This window comes from Natrix helvetica, assembly GCF_964273705.1.
Source record: "Natrix helvetica genome assembly, chromosome: 7".
NCBI lineage: Eukaryota > Metazoa > Chordata > Lepidosauria > Squamata > Natricidae > Natrix > Natrix helvetica.
The window spans coordinates 8,056,002-8,077,955 of record NC_138558.1 but is presented as its reverse complement, the minus strand read 5'-3'; the positions used below and the strand labels follow the sequence as shown (position 1 = coordinate 8,077,955).

Genomic DNA, 21,954 nt, shown 5'->3' with positions numbered 1-21,954 from the left:
ACAAAAGTGAAGGGGGGAAGGAAATGGAAGAAGGGAGGGAGGGAGGAAATAATGGAAGAAGAGAGGAAGGAAGGAAATAATGGAACAAAAGAAGAGAGGGAGGAAATATTGGAAGAAAAGGGGGAGGGAGGAAGTAATGGAAGGAAGAAGAGAGGGAGGAAATATTGGAAGAAAAGAGGGAGGGAGGAAATAATGGAAGGAAGAAGAGAGGGAGGAAATATTGGAAGAAAAGAGGGAGGGAGGGAGGAAATAATGGAAGGAAGAAGAGGGTGGAAGACATGAAATAATGGAAGGAAGAAGAGAAAGGGAGGAAATAATGGAAGGGGAGGGAGGGAGGAAGACTTTCATATAACACTTAATTATAACCAGCCCAAATGTTTGATTAAACACACTTCCAAAAGCATGATGCACACCGTAAATATTTTGTATACACTTAAAAAATAAAATTTGACTTCTGCACTCCATAATTAGTTTTGAAAGGTAGATAACCATCGTGATTTAGGCAATGGCACTGAATGACGCACAATGCAAATACTTCTACAACTGCTGTGTTAAGAAGATTCTATTCAGCATGTCTGCCAAGCGGATCCCAATAAATTAAGATTTTTTAAAAAAGATTGATAGTTACAATATTCTTAAAATCACTCGGAAGTAAGCATCTAATTAAAAATTAAATGTGCACACATACAAACGGACTAACACAATATAGATAGTCCTCGACTTACAACAATTCATTTAGTGACAGATACAACGTTGCTGAAAAAAAAGGGATTAAAGACTTTTCACACAACTATTGCAGCATCCCCATGGTTACACGGTCATAATTCAGACACTTGGCAACTGACTCATATTTATGACGGTTGCAGTGTCCCCCGGGGGGGGGGGTGTCATACAATTCCCTTTTGCGACCTGACCAGCAAAGTCAATGGGGAAGCCAGATTCACTTAACAACCGTGTCACTAACTTAACAGCTGCAGTGATTCACATAACAAATGTGGCAAGAAAACTCCTAAAATGGGGCAAAGCTCATTTAAACAATGTTTCCCTTAGCAACAGAAATTTCTTGCTCAGTTCCGGTCGTTAAGTCGAGGACAGTACTGTCTGTAAATGGAAAGCGGAAGAGAACGAGATCTGCGATCCTCTTCCAACCCTTAAGGGGGCGCAGCGCTCCCTTTTTGAGGAAGCCGGTAGCGTTATGCGCCGCTCTGTACTTTCAGATCTCTGATAACGCCTGTCTCATGACGTCATTGACGAGCCCCGCGCGGATGACGCTAGTCGCTCCGCCCAGTTGCCAGAGCAACCAATCAAACCGTGCATCCAGGTTTAATGTCCGAGTGAACGACGGTTCCCGTTCGTAGAGCTAGAAAACAAGAGTCGCACCTCTGCAATGATTTTTTGCTTGTAGCGTACCAACTCAACCCGTTCCTTTTCAGAAATTCAACCGACCATGAATCAAGCCTCGAATGACGCCGTGTCGCGCCGACGGATTTCCATGACATAGTTTTTATATAAAAGATTTAGAATCAGAAAGTAGAACCCGAGCGTTGCTCTGACCTTTCGCAAATCTATAGTCCGCCTTCGGGCCTTCTCTCTCTGGGGTCATGGTTTCCGCCCGGACGGAAGAGGCGACCGGACCTTTTTCTTTGAGCGGGGAGGGGGCGGACGGTGTTTGGCGTTACTCGTATCTCGACGCTGCCTCATGGCTTTCAACTTCGGGGCGGCTGCTGGCGCCGCGGCCGCCCCAAACCCCGCGGGTGAGTGCGGAGACGAAGAGGGAGGCCCGAAGGCCTTGCCGGGAACGAGTTTCCGGGCCGGAGAAGGAGGGAATGGAGAGCTGCACCCGTTGAATGCCTGCCTAGCTGTTGGCGGTTGAGCGAGTTGGGCTTCCTCAGAAACCACAAATAGGTTATTCAAAGAAATGAGTGGTATCATGGGATTTGGAAATACGGCAACAAAATGATAAATTAACAACAGAAACTAAGTTTTTTTTTAAAAAAAAGGACGATTAAAGTAAATAATTATAATGAAATATGGGGTGGGTGGGTTTCTAAAATCAGTGCTGGTGGAAGGCAAAGAGAATAAACCTACTCGAGAATATGTGTTGTTTTGGAGGGGATAAGGGCACAATTGGAATATATTGTATATCTTTTAGTTGTTATAGGCGAAGAAATGTAAAGGGGGGGGAAAGGTTTCCGGGGGGGGGGGAGCACTATAATATTTGTTTTTTTTCCCTTTTTCTTTCTTTTCTTTTTGTATTTACTATGTACACATGCATAGTACTTTTTTTTTAAAAAAATGTTTTTTAAAAGAAGCCATAAATAGGGAGAAAACGAGGGAGAAAAATAAAAATTACCTCAGAGAAAATTGGGGGGGTGGGGGGGTGTCAAGAGACAATTCTCTGAGGCAGCTTCCAGTAGTCAGGGACCCCAGTGAGCCCCGGCGGAGGACTGGACGAAAACTTGTTTAAAAAATGCAGTTTATTTGTTTATACAGGTAGTCCTCAACTTACGATGGTTCATTTAGTGACCGTTCAAAGTTAAAACAGCCCTGAAAAAAAGAGAGACTTATGACCGTTTTGTACGGTTGGGACCTTTCCAGCATCCCCATGGTCGTCTGATTAAAATTCCAAGTTTTAAGAAGAGACTGGACGGTCACTTGTCTGAAATGGTGTAGGTTCTCCTGCTTGAGCAGCGGGCTGGACTAGAAGACCTCAAAGGTCCCTTCCAGCTCTATTCTATTCTCTATTATTCTCTATTTTATTTTATTCACTATTCTGTTCTATTCTCTGTTCCCTACTGTCTTTTGTCTTCTCTTCTATATTCTCTTATTCTTTTCTATTCTCTATTATTCTCTATTATATGCTCAAAAGGTCACCATCAGTGGCTGATAGGTTGCATTAAGGAATGCCTTTCAGCTAAATGAAATCTAAATAAGATGGGGAGGATCCAGTAACATCTTTCTAATATAAGGGAACCCTATCTGATTTGTGGTAGGTTTTGTATAGCTTTTAATCTACCCAATGGTAAACCCTAATGCAGGGGTGTCCAAACTTGGGAACTTTAAGACTTGTGGACTTCAACTCCCTGCTGGCTGGGGAATTCTGGGAGTTGAAGTCCACAAGTCTTAAAGTTCCCAAGTTTGGACACCCCTGCCCTAATGCATTCAGTTTTGGTCACCATGATTAAAAAAAAGATGTTGAGACTCTTGAAAAAGTGTAGAGCAGAGCAACAAAGATGATTAGGGGACTGGAGGCTAAAGCATATGAAGAAGGGTCGCAGGCATTGGCTATGCCTAGTCTAATGAAAAGAAGGGCTGCAGCTGACATGATAGCAGTGTTCCAATATTTGAGGAGCTGTCATAGAGAGGAGGCGGTTGGGCCTACTTGGTGTCTAATTCTGCTTATTAAAATAAAATTGCCCTAAAAAATTAGGAACAGAAAAATTGCTTGTGTTTTACAATTCCTGCTATTGGTTTTCTTGTATTTCTTCTAGTACTTAAGAAATGGTTTTATTGCTTCAATGTTTGATTTCTCACTGACTTTATCTTGCTTTCTTTATGCTTCCTACTCATCAGGATTTGGTGGGCTTGAAGCAGCAAATTCCACTGCCACTGGGTTTAATTTTGGGGGTTTTGGATTAACTGCTAACCCTGCAGTGAATTTTAATGTTGGGAATTTTGGTGTCTCTACTACTTCGGCGCCACCGTTTAATTTTGGTAACAGCCTGGCCAGCGCAGGTAGAGAATATTCATGTGATGCTCGTAATTATTTTGCTTTTGGAGGGATCCAAGAATTCAGTTTACACTTGCCAGTTTTTTAAAGTTCCATCCATGAACAAGTTGCATTAAAATCTGTAAGAAGTCCTTCAAGCCTAAGTTTTGACAAAACATTTCTCTGCTTTTATTATTCATTTTAAAAATAATTTACATGTGATTTCTACCTGAAATGATTTATTTATAAAAGAAAAGCCAGAGTTTGTGAGATGGGCAGCCTATACATTTTAATAAATAACATTTATAGACCACCCCAATCTATTATGACTCTGGATGCATACAAAATATATTGGAAAAATAGTCTGCCTTGCAGTGAAATGGACATCAAGATTAACACATAATGAATAATAATAATAAAGCACAATTAACAATAGACCAGAATAACAGCAGTCAAAAGCAGAACGTTATTCATGGGTCCATCATCCACCTTAGCATAAAGCCTGATGTTACAGCCAGGATGCATTAAATAGTTCCAGAAATTTGCCAGATTTCTTCATTGTTTTGTCAGGAGTAATAACTAAAAACTCAGCAGTGCTTAGGGATTTAGGAATTATCATGAATAAGTGTTCCCATTTCTAACAGTAGCTGCATGAAAAAAATAGCAGAAATCAGGTTAACTCCATAGCTAAGACATTAAGAACGATCAACTGAGAGCTAAAGTAAAATTCACACAGAGCTGTAAGTTGATTTTTATTGCATTTTTAATGATGAAAGGGACTCACCTACATACACAAACGTGCAAATGTGTTTGTACGTGTAAGATATATAGTATCCTGGCAAATATTTTCAGTTACACTTCCAGTGTATGTCTTTGAGTCTGTGTATATGAACGTGTTTTGAAATCATGTGGATCAAGATTGGGATATGATATTTTTTTTGCCCAAATGAGATGAACCCAATGTTACTTGCAGGGATACAGAGTTGTAATTAGATGGCCAAACAATTTCATATTTTAAAGGTATTTGTTTTCTGTTTCTTGAATTCTTGGACTCTGCTACATTTATATATATATTTCCCATTTCCTATGTCTCTTCATTGGATTTCAATTATCATGAATCCACCATGCTTTTCTCAAGGTTCTGTGGAAAAACAAATCGTATACGATCAGCAGCCCCCCCCCCCAAAATCCCAGCTGACTTTGATTCAAAACATTCAACATCAAAAACTTTTTGTTTTTTTAAAAAAATCTATTTTTGCTGACTTTAATAGTAATTATCTTTACTTACTTTACTTTACTTTATTTCAAACTTTTATACCGCTCCCTCTCCCAAAAGGGACTCTCTACTTACCTCTATTTTTTTTGTATATATCTTTTGTATTAATTGTAGCTGCTCGTATATGAAATTATCTTCATTTCATAGTTCCCATCATTTCTGTGCTACGTATGCAGACATTTCAACATTCAGTGCATTGTGAATTCATATTCACTGTTAAAACAATCACCACCTTAAGTGGTAATCCTAATAACACTCTTTTGTGATTAGTTGGAATTGTTTCTTCAGTATGCATTTCCTGTGGAGCTGGTTTGCAAGGAAAAATGCAGAAAGGATATAGAACTGTGATTTGACCACTACTACAATTCATGGGGAAATGCTGGCTGGGGAATTCTGGGAGTTGAACTCCACACATGTTCAAGCAGCTTGAGAAATGCCGGCCTTCAGTAAATATGTCACCTCCTTATCTGAGTTGTGAGCAAATATATATTATTATTAGATTTTCTCCCCCCCCCCCCCAAAAAAAAAGACTTGCAAGTATATGTACTTTTTCCCAAACAATAAACTAACACTGGCTATTTTCTGCCGTCGCTGGATCTTGTGTGAGTATCAGATCACATCAGCCTCATTCATTTGTCACCATCTCTCTTCTCCAATCAGCATGCTGTCATTGAACAATTGGTTGCCTTGCGAAAAGTGATCCTCCTTTTAATTTACATAATTTGGTTTCCTAGGAGCTTTTGGGGGGTTTGGGACCACCAACACCACCGCGGGGTCCACCTTCAGTTTCTCAACTCCTACAAATACAGGTAAGCAGCTGAAAGTCACTTGTGTAGAGATGGCTTTCTGATTAAAATACATGCATATTATTAAGGGCAATTACCATAATTTTTGGAGTATAAGTCGCACTCCCCCCCCCCCCCCCGAAAGACAGTGAAACTTTAGGTGCATCTTATATACCAAATGTAGCCAAAAACCTGAGGCACGGAGGAGGCAGTCTGGAATAGCTGATTGGGGGTGTTCTGGGAGGTCAATCCCCCCGCCAATCAGCTGCTCAGGCTGCAATAATGTGCTGAAGCTGACCTGGCTGTTCTCCATTTGCTGCAAGGACGTGTCAAGAGTTTGCAGCAGCAATCGCATTTAGAAAGCACACACAAGTAACTGATTCAGCAGGATTCAAGAACTTATCTTTATGTATACCAAAAGCAGGTTTCCCAACGTGGTAGTTCAGCAGAGGAGAGAAGTTTCAGATATCAGCACAGCATGCAGCTTTAGTACAAAACAAGCCACGCCCAGGCTCCTTGCTCTCTCCTTGTTGCTCTCACAGCAAATACTGTTTGTTTCCAAATAGCTCTCAACTCTCTCACACACTGACAGGACGCTAGGCAGATGAATGCCATAGATGCTGGTAGGCAGAGGCAGACTTTTTTCCCCTTATTTTCCTCCCCAAAAACTAAGGTGCGTCTTATCCTCTGGAGTGTCTTATACTCTGAAAAATACGGCAGCTTGCTTCGTGGCTGACTTTCTTTGTCTTTCCCTCCAGGGTTGTTTGGAGCTACCCAGAACAAAGGTTTCGGTTTCGGTACCACCTTTGGAACAGCCCCAACTACAGGAACTGGGCTTGGCACCGGCTTGGGAACCGGTTTGGGCTTTGGTGGTTTCAACACTCAGCAGCAGCAACCAAGTAAGTACAGGTTATCCTTTGACTTACGAACACAATTGAGCCCCAACGTTTTCTGATGCTAAGTGAGACAATTGTTAAGTAAGATTTGCACAGATTTCCCAACCTTCCTTTCCAACCTTAAGGGAATCTCTGCACTTGTTAAGTTAGTAACACAGTTGCTAAATGAATCTGGCTTCCCCATTGACTTTGCTTGTCAGATGGAGGCAAGAGATGATCACGTCACAAGCACACACGCATACCCCGGGACATTGCAACCATGATAAATATGAACCAGTTGCCAAGTGTCCGAATTTTGATCACATGACCCTGGGGATGCTGCAACGGTCGTCAGTGTGAAAAACGGTCATAAGTCACTTTTTTTTCAATGCCGTTGTAACTTTGAATGGTCGCTAAATGAACTGCTATGTCGAGGGCTGCCTGTATTTTACAGCTGGTCCTCATACTTACAACCATTGCAGCATCCCTCTGATCACCTGATGATCACACCTGCAACCAGCACTTATTTATGATGGTTGCAATATCACCAAATCACGCCGTCGCTATTTGAAACCTTCCCAGCTGGCTCCTGACAAGCCAAGTCAATGGGGGAAAGAGGAGAGGAAGTTGGTAATCATGCTCACATGATGTCTTATTTAATGACCATGGCAAAAAAAATATCTTTAAAGTTGATTTGTGGCTTCACTGAAAGACCGCACCATTTAAACCAGGGGAATCTCCAACCTTGGCAACTTTAAGACGTGTGGACTTCAACTCCCAGAATTCCTCAGCCAGCATGGAATTCTGGGAGTTGAAGTCCACAGGTCATAAAAGGGCTATAGTTTTCCACTCCTGCTCTATAACAGGGATCTCCAACCTTGGCAACTTGAAGCTGGCTGGGGAATTCTGGGAGTTGAAGTCCACCTATCTTCAAGTGGCCCAGGTTGAGAAACACTGCTGTAGATTATGAAATACTTTTTTTTAAAGTGTTGGAGGTAATCTGGGAGGGTATTAGATTTGATCTGCCTCTTAATAGCGGATCTTCTAATCCAACTCTAGCACTTGGAGGTCTCTTCAGCCAGACTGTTCAAGCCCCTGCACAGTCCAACCAGCTAATCAATACAGCGAGCGCGCTTTCCGCCCCGAGCCTCTTGGGAGATGAGCGAGATGCCATTTTGGCCAAGTGGAATCAGCTGCAGGCATTTTGGGGCACAGGCAAAGGGTATTTCAACAACAACATTGCCCCCGTGGAATTTACGCAGGAGAACCCATTCTGCAGATTTAAGGTAGGAGGTCTTTCTCCTTGTGTCTGGATCCAAACATTTGGTTGGTTGGGTTAGCTGTTCCATCTGCTGGGACTTTAAAGATAATCTTCTCTGTGTCAGCTCAGTGTTCATTTTTAATGCCGCCTTAGCGCTGTGTTGATACAGAAAAAGAGTGAGCTTCTGCAGCTGAAAAGACAATTGTCTCTTTTACAGGCCGTGGGCTACAGCTGCATGCCCAACAACAAGGACGAAGATGGCTTGGTGGCCCTAGTCTTCAATAAAAAAGAAAACGAGATCCGTGGTCTGCAGCAGCAACTGGTGGAATCGTTGCACAAAATCCTGGGTTCAAACCAGACGCTCACAGTCAACGTAGAAGGTTTAAAGACAATGCCTGATGACCAGTAAGACAATTGGATAGTCTATATCAGGGGTGTCCAAACTTGGGAACTTTAAGACTTGTGGACTTCAACTCCCAGAATTGGCTGGGGAATTCTGGGAGTTGAAGTCCACAAGTCTTAAAGTTCCCAAGTTTGGACACCCCTGGTCTATATAAACCCCACAAGAGTGGCGCAGCACTTAGAGTGCAGTATTTCAGACTAACAATAAAGGGGAATATTTGTAGCTCAGATTGGAATGAGAGTTCCTTGTGTTTTGACCGAGGCTTCCCAAGAGCATGAAGCAAACTCCTTGTCCCGACAAAACCCCCTTTTATTAATTTACTGTGAATTCTGCTCATCCAGCAAAGTCTTTCAAGGGAGGATTTATAGTCACAGACCTTCTCTGGCTTGGAGAGCTGCCAGGCTGATATCCACAAAACTTGCCAAGGAGTGTCAGAGAGTCACGAACCAATTAAGCGAACTGATTGTCTCCTGCAAACTCCACTCCCCTTTCACTCCTCTTTTATTTCCTCTAGGAGGGGCCATTCAGCGTCCACCTGTGGCCTTACTCCCAAGTCGACTCTGTTCTTTAGCTGTTCCCTTCGTCTGGCAGCTCTGTGCATGCGCACACTGGGAACAGGCTCCAGCTAATCAGAGTTGATGATGTTACCTAGCTTGGGTAATGAAACATCTGCAAGAAAACAAGCAAGCGTGGAGAGCATTAAGGACCCCCTCATTTCAGGCTAATTGTGCCCACAGCCTATAGTTTAATTCTGAGCAGCTCAAGGTTGAGTCAGCCTTATATCCTTCTGTAAAATGAGGACCCCAATTGTTGGGGGCCATAGTCTGATTCTGCAAACCGCTTAGAGAGGGCTGTAAAGCACTATGAAGCGGTATGCTATTGTTATATTTTATCCTGCCATCTATAATAGCCTGAAGTTTCCCAGACCAAGGCTAAACTTAAGATCTGTTTTATTTAGATGGCCTCCAATAAAACTGTCTTATTCATTTGTCCCCTGCCCATCTCCTCAGTAGTTCACACAACACACTGGAGTTTAAGAGAGTGTTGTTGTTTTGCTGAATGCATCGGGTAAACTCCATTGTCATTATTTTTAAACAATGGCTTAGATTTGGGTTGCATGAATAGAATCGTACTTTGTTCAGTAAATGCTGGTTAAACTATAACTTAAGTGCAGATGTGCGGAGTGCTACTTCTGACCTATCAGTCTCCCCGGTAGAAAAAAAGAGAAATTCATCCCGAGGTTTTTCATCCTGGGGAAATTCACCTGTACCCTTTTCCCCTTCTTCGTATGGTCCAATAAGACCTAACAGAAAAGGTATTTTCCCCCTTAGGTTTTCATTATCAGTTCTTAGGATCCACTGTGAGATTTTCCTCTGAAAACAACGAGAACAGAAGAGGGAGAGATCTTACTTCCTTAAAATGTTCAGTTGGTTACCTTTGCAGTGTGCCACTTGAGTCCAAATAACTACACAATTCAGAAATCTTTCACGGGTTAATCCTCGACTTGCAACCGTAATTGAGCCTGTAATTTTGGTCATAAGTCATGGTCATTAAGCAGGCTGCCGTGTGACCCCCATTGGATTTCAAAACCCCAAATGCAGCCATGTGACCATGAAGAGGCAGTTGTCAGGACTTCAAATCTGGCTTGTGTGTCCCTTGGAGTCCATCGTAACTTTGAAGAGTTGCTAAGCGACCAGTCGTAAGTCGGGGACTCTGCCCGCCTGTCACACCTGAATCCTTTCCCTGATCTTTTAGAACAGAAATAGTGATCTATGTGGTTGAACGGTCACCCAACGGGACTTCCAGGCGGGTTCCAGCCACCACCCTGTATGCGCACTTCGAACAAGCCAACATCAAACTCCAGTTGCAGCAGCTTGGCGTGACCTTCAGCATGGCCAGGACTGAGCTCTCCCCAGCCCAGGTCAAGCAGTTGCTACAGCATCCTCCTGCAGGTAAGCCGGGCTTGGGGTGGATGATCCAGCATTCCTCTCCTACAAGCAAGAGAACGAACGGGTATTTCTGAGGAAGTGAACGTTTGAGCGACTCTTGGAGCAAATGGCTTACAAAGGGAGAGAGCTAGCTCCGTCAACAAGGCTTGAGACTTTGGAGTCTGCTTTTACCCACAATTTGGAAAGATCGCAAGTGGTCTTCTCACTAAATGTCTGTGAGGTTGTTTGGACAGTGTTGACAGTTTCCAAAGGATGCCACATTGGGACAGGAAGGAAAGCATATTTGTTGAGTCTGTCAGCCCTGAGCATGAAACCAGTGAGAGGCCTCTACTTAAGATAAACCAATTTCCTGTGTTGGTGTTACATTTAAGCAAGGGGAAACTCTTTATCATTCAGTTGTCTTTGACCCATTAAAGAGAAAGTCCTTCCCCTTTCTCTCTCTTTCCCCTTCCTTCCTTCCCTCCCCCCTTTTCTATCTTTACTTCTCATTTCATTCCTTCCATCCATTCATCCACCCTTCTTCTCCCTTTCCTTCCTTCCTTCCTTCCATCCATCCACCCTTCTCCCTTTCCCTTCCTTCCTTCCATCCATCTACCTTTCTTCTCCCTTTTTCTTCCTTCCTTCCCCTTTCTCTCTCTTTCCCCTTCCTTCCTTCCCTCCCCCCTTTTCTATCTTTACCTCTCATTTCATTCCTTCCTTCCTTCCATCCATTCATCCACCCTTCTCCCTTCCTTTCCTTCCTTCCATCCATCTACCCTTCTCCCTTTCCCTTCCTTCCTTCCATCCATCTACCTTTCTTCTCCCTTTTTCTTCCTTCCTTCCCCTTTCTCTCTCTTTCCCCTTCTTTCCTTCCCTCCCACCTTTTCTATCTTTACCTCTCATTTCATTCCTTCCTTCCATTCATTCATCCACCCTTCTCCCTTTCCTTCCTTTCCTTCCTTCCATCCATCCACCCACCCTTCTCCCTTTCCCTTCCTTCCTTCCATCCATCCTCCTCCCTTCCTTCCATCCATCCATCCATCCATCCTTCTTCTCCCTTTCCCTTCCTTCCTTCCATCCATCTACCTTTCTTCTCCCTTTTTCTTCCTTCCTTCCTTCCTTCCTTCCTTCCTTCCTTCCTTCCATCCATCCACCCACCCTTCTCCCTTTCCCTTCCTTCCTTCCATCCATCCTCCTCCCTTTCCCTTCCTTCCATCCATCCATCCATCCATCCATCCTTCTTCTCCCTTTCCCTTCCTTCCTTCCATCCATCTACCTTTCTTCTCCCTTTTTCTTCCTTCCTTCCTTTCCTTCCTTCCATCCATCCACCCACCCTTCTCCCTTTCCCTTCCTTCCTTCCATCCATCCTCCTCCCTTTCCCTTCCTTCCATCCATCCATCCATCCTTCTTCTCCCTTTCCCTTCCTTCCTTCCATCCATCTACCTTTCTTCTCCCTTTTTCTTCCTTCCTTCCTTCCTTCCTTCCTTCCTTCCTTCCTTCCTTCCTTCCTTCCTTCCTTCCTTCCTTCCTTGCATCCATGTTTTATATGGCTTCCCATATCACACAAGTGCCTCTAGGCAGCATACAAAGACTAAAACCACACACACACACACACAACCCCTGGTATTCAAAGATTTAGGGTTTGTTACATGAATGAGTCGCAGAAATGTGATTATGTTATTTATTTCCTTATTAATAAAATTCATATAGCTGCCCATCTCACCCAGAGCAGCTACATACATTTGCTTATACCCTCATCCTTCCTTAGCATTTGAAAAAAGAGCCTTTACATAACCCTGAGGATCTGATTTAAATCGGTTTACATGCTAACTTAAAAGGAAAAGCTCTTAGATCTTAATTGGCATGGTATGTTTATCATTTTATCTAGAACTTTGAGCATTTTAACTAAACTTTAAAGGTCTAATGATTAAGACATAAGGGATATTTCTGTTGAAAAGAAAGGCGAACTTTTTTTAAAAAAAAATCCTTTGTTACGCTAATAAAAGATGGAGAAGGAATCAGTTCTATTCTTCTCCCTTTACAGGTGTTGATCCTATCATTTGGGAACAGGCCAAAGTGGACAACCCCGAGCCTGAAAAGTAAGGGGGCTTGCAAGATGACTCATAAGAAGCAGACTTTTGTAGCAATTTGCGAAAAGAATAACAACATTTTCCAGAGGAGAAATGGAGAAATTGAAATAATTGGCTTAGAAAACAAAACAAAAAAAGATTCTTCCTGCAAAGTGGCTGCTTTGATGATTAGTTGTAGTTTGGAAGAACTTTTTTTTCTCTCCCATATTAAATTACCTCTTCTCATCTCCGCAGTTTTGTTCTCAATTTCCCCCCCTTCTTTCTAAGTCCGTCTCCATTTTTCTTCTTTCTGTTAATGAAAAACATCAATTTTTATAAAGTTAAAAAACAAAGGCTCCTAATTATCTCTGTAAGAAATCTTGCTTTTTGTTTTTTTTACCTCTCTGATGTACAAAAGAATTATTCCTTTACTCTGTAGATTTATAGCACTTATTCTATTTCTCCTGTGGCACCAGCGGTATTTCATTTAAATTAGTGTTTCTCAAACCTCAGTGACTTTTAAGGCGTGGACTCCAACTCCCAGAATTCCCCATGGTTGGCTGGGGAATTCTGGGAGTTTCCTATCAGTTCTACACACTTTGTGCGCGCGCATAGCACTCTAAAGACCGCCCTCAGGGTCAGCGCTGGTGAGCTTAGCTCAGCTGAGACGCAGCAATCCACTTTGCCACGCGAATCAGCTGAGCTTAAAAAACAAGTGAATATGGGGCAGGGAGTGACGGGCAGGAGGGCGGGGCCAACCAGAGGTGGTATTTGCTGGTTCTCCAAACTACTCAAAATTTCCGCTACCGTTTCGCCTGAACCGTCCCGAATCAGCTCAATACCACCTCTGGAATCCACATATCTTAAAAGTCAATGAGGTTTGAGAAACACTGGCTTCAATTATTGTTCAATCTACGGATCTGCAAGGTAATAATTGCCCCGCCTTTTAAATTGTGTTTTTATTTTTTTATTTTTCTCATTTGTATTATCTTACTTTAGAATACATAGTTTTATTAATGACCGCATTCATTTTCAACTGCTCTCCGTATATCACACCAGGGCTCCCTTGGGAAGAAGGGATAAAACTGGAAGTTGGCAACAGTTGGCCCTTCCATCTAATTTTTGCTGTATCCATGCTCTTCACTTCCGCAGGCTGATTCCAGTCCCAATGGTTGGCTTCAAGGAACTCTTGAGGAGGTTGAAAGTTCAAGACCAAATGACAAAGCAGCATCAGAGCCGACTGGACGTAAGTGTCCACTCTTCGACCCTGCCCCTCTATTCCGAAATACTTAAGGCTTGACCACGGATGGTGGAGATGGCAATGGCACCTAGACTTGTATACCGCTTTACAGTCCACCCTAAGATGGATTTCTGGAGGTGGCTGCTAGAGTGACAGCAGACTCCCCCTCCCCCCCCCCTCACTCTCTGCTCCCCACTTCTCCATCTTTTTAACTAGTCATATGGATGTATTTTCTTCGCTTTCTTTTTCTTCGTTTATTTTATTCTATTATTTTACTTTCACTTTGTTTAAACTTCCTTTTTTTATTACTGTAAGCTGCCTAAAGTAGTCCCATGGTGAAATGGGCAGCAAATAAATTTAATTATTATTATGGCAATAGCACTTAGACTTATATACCGCTTCATAGTGCTTTACAGCCCCCTCTAAGCGGTTTACAGAGTCGGCTTACGCCCCCCCTCCCCCCCCCCCCAAAAAAAACAGTCTGGGTTCTCATTTTACCGACCTCGGAAGATTGGAAGGCTGAGTCAACCTTGAGATGGTGCTAATTGAACTGCTGGCAGCCGGCAGTCAGCAGCATTAGCCTGCAGTATTGCATTTTAACCACTGCGCAACCGTGGCCCAACTAAGAAAATGTTAAGCATCTGTTGACGGAATAAATTCCCAAAACAATATCGTAAATATTTGGTCCTTGGTAGTGTCTAGTTTTGATGTTTGCTACCTGTATAAGGATTGCCTTGTATAAGTTAATATTTGTATTGCCTTGAACATAGGAAAAGCCACCATTTTTGGAACGGGAGATGTTTTCCTGTTGCTACTCTTCTGCCTGACCATTAAATCTCTAATGCTTGTGGCTTTTAAGGCTTGTTTGAGAGCTAATGTACAATTCCAGAATCCAAGAGTCATGAAATCTGTGATGCAGAAACCATCTTAGCCAGCCATCAATGAAGCAAGGGAGTGTATTAGAACACTCCTAATTGCTTCTGGGAGGAAAATGTGGACTGGCTCAAAAGGAAGATGGCTTTGAATTTTACACTACTTTAGTACATGCTCGGAGCTCAGTGCAGAAACGATAGTTGGAGAGAGATCATCCCGCTATCTGCCTAGATCAGTGATGGCGAACCTATGGCACGCGTGCCACAGGTGGCACGCAGAGCCATTTGTCAGGTCACGTGAGGCGCTGCCCTATCAGCTGGCATGCGCGTGCTGGCCAGCTGATTTCACCCTTTTATAAAGCCATTTTTTGCCCTCCCCAGGCTCCAGAGGCTTTATAGGAGCCTGGGGAGGGCGAAAAGAGCCTCCACCCCCACCCCCGGAGGCCCTCTGGAGGTTTCATGAGCTTCCTTGATGCCTTCGGAGCGCTCAAGACGACCCTCCGAGGAAACCGGAAGTCACTTCCTGTTTGCTCGGAGGGTCGTTTTGAGCGCTCCGAAGGCTTCAGGGACCGTCCGGAGGCTTCCCTGACGCCTCCGGAGGACTTCTGGGGGGGGGGGGGGGAGGCTGTTTTTGCCCTCCCCGGGCTCCTATAAAGCCTCTGGAGCCTGGGGAGGGCGTAAAAAGCATGTAAAAATGGGGGGGAGCGCCTGTAGCACGCGCATGCGCACTGGGGGGGGTCACACATTGCATTATGGGTGCGGTACGCCCGCACATGACCCCCCTGCGCTCCCCCCAGTTATGGCATGCAAGCCAAAGAAGGTTTGCCATCGCTGGCCTAGATATTGATAGACAGATCTTCCTTTTCCCCTTTCTCTTCTTTTCCTCCACAGCGCTAAACTCAGGAAGTATATCTAAAAGCCATATCTTTTTGCCCAACCATACCGTTTTTTTCCCGAAAATAAGACAGAGTCTTATTTTCTTTTGACCCGCAAAATAAGCGCTTGGTCTTATTTTCGGGGAGGTATTGCTATTTTTGAGATGCAGGAGGCAGCGAGCATGGTTACCTCATGGCTGCTGCTGTGTTGCAATATTTTCAGGGAGGGCTTTTTTTAGCGTATGTACTCAAAAGCCCGATTGGGCTTATTATTCAGGGAAACAGGGTAAAAAAAAATAAGGCATTTGTCTTTGGTGCTTTAATCTAGTTCCGACAACAAATGTTACGTATTTGCTTGCTTATACATTAATTTCTATACTGCCCAATGCAGCGGTGGTGGGCGGTGTATAAACCAAATAAAAGAAGCATCCAACGATTGCCTCAATTAAAATCTTAAGACCACAGTAAAAAAAATTAGGACAATAGCTCCCTAACTCAGCTAGAAGCCAGATGCCTTTTTTCTAAAAGGAAAGTTTTTAAATACCAGAATGGGAGGGGACCAAGTGCATCTTTGACAGGGTCCATGTGCCTCTCACCTGCCAGGGTGAAAAATTGAAAAGCTAAACCCACTTTCCAAGTGATCTTTGTTGGAATCATAGAGATGCAGTTGAATTTTGGGCCATTGTATGAATGGAAATACAAGGAAAGGGCGTTTTACTGGGAGAAAAACATAGTCCTGTTTGTTCAAGTAGCAGAATGGAATCAATTTATCCAGCATCTCAGGAGACACAGTTGTGTCAGAGCAAAGTGTGGGGTTTGTCACAGATGATTTTTTTTGTGTGTGCGTGTGTGTGTGTGTGTGTGTGTATCTGTGTGCAGGTGTACCTAGAGATAGTGAGAAAAAGAATTGAGAGTGATCATTTATTTCTAAACTGACAGTGACTCTGAATGGAGTTGCTTCCAGTTCCGTGAGTACCCAAGAGGAAATGGAAAAGGTGAAAAGATTCTAGAAATGGAACCAAATCGATTGTTCAAATTGAATTTCTTTGTCTGTGCATCTGAGCTAATCCCTCTTTTTATCTGTAGATTATATCAGAAGATATAAGTGAGCTTCAGAAAAACCAGACTACAACTATGGCCAAAATCGCTCAGTACAAGAGAAAGCTAATGGATCTTTCCCATCGAACTTTGCAGGTAAGCCTGTGCTGGCAGATTTTTATTTTTTTATATTTTATAGCCTTTCAGTAAAAGAAAATGGAGCATTACGTAAGCTTAAAAATGTAAGAGATCCAAAAAACTTCCGTTCAGTCAGGAAGTCAACCTGAGGAGATGGCCTTAGATTCAGCTGGAGAAGAAAGTATGTTCTAGTCTAATAAACGTACAAAAATGCAATTACACTTTCCAAAGGTTGCAGTGCTGTTTTATCAATTTATTGAAGTTATATTTAGTCCATCTGCTAACCAACAAATAGTGGCTAAGATGCTGAGCTTGTCGATCAGAAAGGTCGGCAGTTTGGTGGTTCAAATCCCTAGCGCCGTGTAACAGAGTGAGCTCCCGTTACTTGTCCCAGCTTCTGCCAACCTGTATCTGCCACTTCTATTTATCTCCGACCCCTGCGTTTTGTCCCCAGAGCTAGGGTGGGACTTCTCTAGCAGCAGTGGCTCTTCCCTCCCAAGGATCAGCCTACAGATTTCCACTGCCCTCCTCTCCTCTGCCTTCTGTGCATCCGTACGTCAGGCACTGGACCCAGCCATTTCTCCTCTTCCTCATCAGCGACCTCCAGACCTGGGGGCTCTTGACTCTCCATCTGAGGGCCAACAGGCTCTGCCTCTGTCTCTCTCTCCTCCAGCTCCATTCCCTCTTCCCCCTCAGAACTCCCAGATTGCCTTGAGCACTGTCCCCTAGAGTTGCGAACGACGTGTGAGGGAAACCTTTACCTTTATCTTAGCCGACAAAAATCTATGCATTGGCAACAGGAATTTTCATAAATATAAGTTAATGAATGTATTAAAAATATGACCTATAACGTATAGTAGAAAATTGCTTGATGAAGAAAGGAATGAACAGAACATTTGTAGAGGATAAGAGAAATATGCATAGAAATACCTCCAAATATTGGCAAGATTCTGCAATCGATGTAAGGATGTAATAATGACCTAAATAGAGACTGAATTACTAAGGTCTGCTACAAAATCGTTTTTCTATCTTCTCTTCCCATCTATCTAGTCTCTCTCTATATATAAAACATCTGTGGGTGTTCCAGCATAACTCCTGAACGCCTGGGCTGCTGAAATGAAAAGGACTGAATTATCTCTATGTCAAGTCACAGTACTTTTGACAATGATAGTGTGCATTTTGGATTCAAGTTCTGTTAAGATATAGCCTGTTGTGCCTTAAAATGGCTTCTACTATACAGCACAATGGGGTTGCCATCGTAATGGCTTCACAGTACTCCACAAGGGGGCTCCCTCTAATACAGGATTGGGATAAATACATACCTGGGCTACGCCGGGTTATCAGCTAGTTATATATAAAGAAAAGCAGTGCCGGGTTCTGCAAAAGCTAGCCAGAGGGACCATGCCTTTTCTCTCTTAGTATATGTTACAGGTTTTACATCTCCCTGTGAAACCTCCACATTGCCCTTGTGGCTAAAAGTAGGTAGTAAGCAGCCCTTGTCAGTCACAGCAAACCAGAACACAGTATATAACATGAGAGCAAACCCCACTCCCTACTAGCACTGATGATGTTCCCTAGTTGGGTAATGAAATGTCTGCAAGAAGTCAGGTTGGGCCAGGTTCTCCCTGCTTCCCAAAGGATTAACTTCCTTTACAGAATACTGGCAACACTTTACCAGTTGACACCTAGGTCATCTGGGAACTTCACAAATACATCTTCTGAGACGAGTAATAGTTTTTAAAAATATGTGTTGCAGGTGTTAATCAAGCAAGAGATCCAGAGGAAAAGCGGGTATGCCATCCAAGCGGACGAGGAGCAGCTCCGGGTGCAGCTGGATACGATTCAGTGCGAACTCAACGCCCCTACCCAGTTCAAGGTGAGCAGCTCAGAAAGTTGCGGTGGGATCCCTAACCTCAGACATAACTAAGAGACTCCCAAGAATGGATCAAATAGGTTTGTGTGTTGTTGATCTCCATATTACAAGAATCTCACCGGATTATCTGCCTTCTCTCAGGAAATGGCAGTATTCTGACCCGGCTCTCAAACACGACAAGCCCTCTGTAGTTAAGGCCAAGCGCTTATTTCAGGGGTCAAAAGAAAATAAGACCCTGTCTTATTTTCGGGGAAACACGGTAGAACAGAATAAAAGAACTTCATTGTCACTTTGAATGTACACTAATCGGCATACATTAAAATAAAATGTCATTAATAACTAACTAACTGGTAAAAACAATTTGGATATAAACTATAATATGGGACCTGGGGAAAAGATTTACTAATTTTATTAATATTTTTTTGTTGTTGTTTAGATTTTGTTATAAAGATGCAATCTCTCCGGGGTACTTATAAATTCTAGCAATAAATTTTTGTCTAGATTTATTATAATATAAATATAAATGAATCTAGACAAAAGCACGTTTAAACAAATATAGTTAAATGAGAATGATGGTATATTGATGGTATAAAGATTTTTGATTTAAAATGTACAATTCAATATGAATGAAATATAAAGAATGATTGTAGTAACGCACATAATTTAATTGTAACCAATCGACATGCTTTCTGGAAGATGTAATGAAGAATGTTTTTGTGTGTGTTTTTTGTTTAATTAAAACAATAAAAAAAAATGTCATTGCATACAGCCCTCAAAGGGACACCCCTTCCAATCTACACTACATAACCATGATTGCACCGTTAGTGAGAAGCTAATGAGTTAGGTCATCTTCCACCTTACCCAAATGCTTTAAAATTGTAAGCAGTGAAATCACACTTTTGAATGCTTTTCTGTGCAAAACAACAGCCATGAAGATCCTTTCCATCCAAGGCACTTAATTTTATAGACAGAAAGAGGTTGTCGGTTTTTTTGTCGATAGGAAACCGCAACCAAAATAACGCAGCTCGTTCTTCCGTCTCATTTCATGAATGCGTAAACTAGATTTGAATTGTGTAACGGTCTCTTCCAGGGTCGGCTGAATGAGCTGATGTCACAGATCCGAATGCAAAACCACTTTGGAGCTGTCAGAACCGAAGAGAGATACTACATCGACGCAGACCTCTTACGGGAAATCAAACAGGTGTGGAGTGACTGGAATTAGGAGTTTGACAGCCCTGGTCTAGTGGTTAAGGCACCAGGCCAAAAGCTGGGAGACTGTGAGTTCTGATCCCGCCTTAGGCATGAAAGCCAGCTGGTTGGCTTTTAATCACCAGGAGGTGGTGAGTTCTAGTCCCATCTTAGATGTGAAAGCCGCCTGGGTGATTTTGGTCCAATCACTGTAGGACAGTGTTGGGGAACCTTTTCGGCACCAAGTACTGAAAAGTACGTGTGTGCATTCATCAGAGCCATACTCCAGAAAAGCTGAACTTCCAGGTTCTAGCGTCCATGCGCACCCAACAATCAGCTGGCTGGCATGCATGTGCACACTGGTTTTCGGCACTGCCACATGCACGAAGGACAGCTGATGGTCAAACGTGCACGCTCGCCAGAAACCCAGAAGACAAACAGGCAAGGCCGCACATGTCAGGAGGCATGGCTTCGTGTGCCCCTTTGGGCACGCGTGCCATAGGTTCGTCCTCACGGCTCTAAGCGGCCATGAATTCTAGTTCCACTTTAGGCATGAAAGCCAGTTGGTTGACTTTTGACCAATCACCAGGAAGTGGTGAGTTCTAGTCCCATCTTAGACGTGAAAGCCTGCTGTGTGAGACTGGGCCAATCACTCTCTCTCTCACTTCAACCCACCACAGGATGGTCATTATTGAGAAAATAGGAGGAAGGATAGGTATGTTCACCCCCTTGAGTTACGTATAAAACGAATAAAGACAGGATAAAAATGCTGAAAGAAAGCGATCTCAATCAATTAATTTCTTTCTTTCTTTCTTCTTCCTTCCTTTCTTCCTTCCTTCCTTCCTTCCTTCCTTCCTTCCTTCCTTCCTTCCTTCCTTCTTTCTTTCTTTCTTTCTTTCTTTCTTTCTTTCTTTCTTTCTTTCTTTCTTTCTTTCTTTCTTTCTTTCTTTCCCCAGCATTTGAAGCAGCAGCAAGAAGGATTGAGTCACCTGATCAGTATTATAAAAGATGACCTTGAAGACGCGAAGCTGATAGAACATGGCTTGAATGAGAACCTTCCAGTTAGAGGGGGCGTCTTCAGTTGATCGACTGATCCTTTCCATTGACTCTATGGGCATAGAAAACACCTTGTTTCCCTTCACTAAAATCCACCAGGTGTGGACCATAAATCTTAGTAAAGCTTCTGAGAGAATGCTAGGGACTTGGCACTCTACCCCGAAGGTCAAAAGGGATAAAGGTCCTAGGGGGAAAAAAAACCCTGCAGTTGATTTTAAGGTGGAAGGATACTTTGAACACCATGATTTAAGCCTGCGTTTCTATTGCGTTCAGCTATGTCTCATTTTTGTTTTTCCGAACAACACTCACAGTGTTAAATTATCAGTAGGGAAAATAACACACCACCTCTGTATGAGAAACAACAAAAAACAACTGATTTAAAGGAGAAAACGCACCTGCCGATGTTTGGGAAAGAAAAACAAAGGCAAAGGTGTTTCCCCCCCCCCCCCCAGCCCTTTGTGCTTAACGGGCACAAAACCCTATAATTTTATATCATTTCATCAGAATTTACAAAGGTAATGAAATCTGCTTTCTTTCTGTTATTCAGCCATATGCTCTTTGTAACGGATGACTTGTTTTCAAGATTACTACAGATGGAAACTGGATCTAGGAGTCTTAATCTTGCCCAATCACTAATTAATCTGTTGACCTAAATATCCTATGCGATTCAGAGCTACCGACATCCCTAGCCACCACCTCCTGTTCTCAAGTAATACAACAGAAACCTGCATTTCAAGCTGGGCCTGTTGCTTTAATCCCGGACTCTCCAAATCTACAAACTTTAAGACTTAAGGAACTTCAACTCCCAGAACTCCTTAGGCTGCCATGCCTTTTTGGGAGTTGAAGTCCACCAGTCTTATTTGGAGACCCCTGCTTTAACATCCTGCTCCTACGGCACAGCAGAGGAATTGTGCCCTCCGTGTTGCATTTCCTAAGGTGAAAATAAAATCCTTATAAGAAAAGCTTTTACAAAGGGTATTGCTTTATTATATTAGAAATCTAACTGCTGTTGGTTTTTTTTTTTTTATGCCAAGAACTGGGGCTGAGGAAATAGCCACAGTAGCGTGCTAGCCTTCTTTCAGATTTCTTGGCCATGAAAGGCAGCTCTTCTTAATAAGTTTTTTTCCAATTGTTATGTTACTAATTGCACCAGGGATAATAAAGGTAGATTGTCAAACTGGACTGTGCTTGCAAGTGAGTTGGCTGCGCTTGGCATCACTCCAAAGTACAATAATCCATATGTGCGCATGTGGTAAAGGTAGCCCAGGTGTGAAATCAAGCCCGTGGATGGTAGCTACTCTGATGTTTTCCATTTGTAGCTTCTGAAAATGTGACAATTGGTCAGTAGATGCAGTTTTAAGGCAATTA

At 42.9% G+C, this 21,954-nt stretch overlaps 1 protein-coding gene across 2 annotated transcripts; it reads left to right on the top strand.

Moving 5' to 3' along the window:
- Positions 1-1,637: 1,637 nt before the first annotated feature.
- NUP54 (nucleoporin 54) lies at positions 1,638-21,768 on the top strand (the record flags this gene model as incomplete). Of its 2 annotated transcripts, XM_081960409.1 has the most annotated exons (13): positions 1,700-1,754; positions 3,574-3,735; positions 5,720-5,794; positions 6,529-6,669; positions 7,705-7,931; positions 8,124-8,311; positions 10,065-10,261; positions 12,282-12,336; positions 13,459-13,552; positions 16,380-16,487; positions 18,226-18,345; positions 19,433-19,543; positions 20,487-21,768. In XM_081960409.1, 13 exons carry the CDS (start codon positions 1,700-1,702, stop codon positions 20,613-20,615), a joined length of 1,662 nt encoding a protein of 553 aa, XP_081816535.1. In that variant the 3' UTR covers positions 20,616-21,768. The 2 variants fall into 2 exon arrangements, with proteins under 2 accessions (XP_081816534.1, XP_081816535.1); XM_081960408.1 differs by lacking the exon at positions 3,574-3,735 and having other exon boundaries at positions 1,638-1,754.
- Between the last annotated feature and the right edge of the window lie 186 nt (positions 21,769-21,954).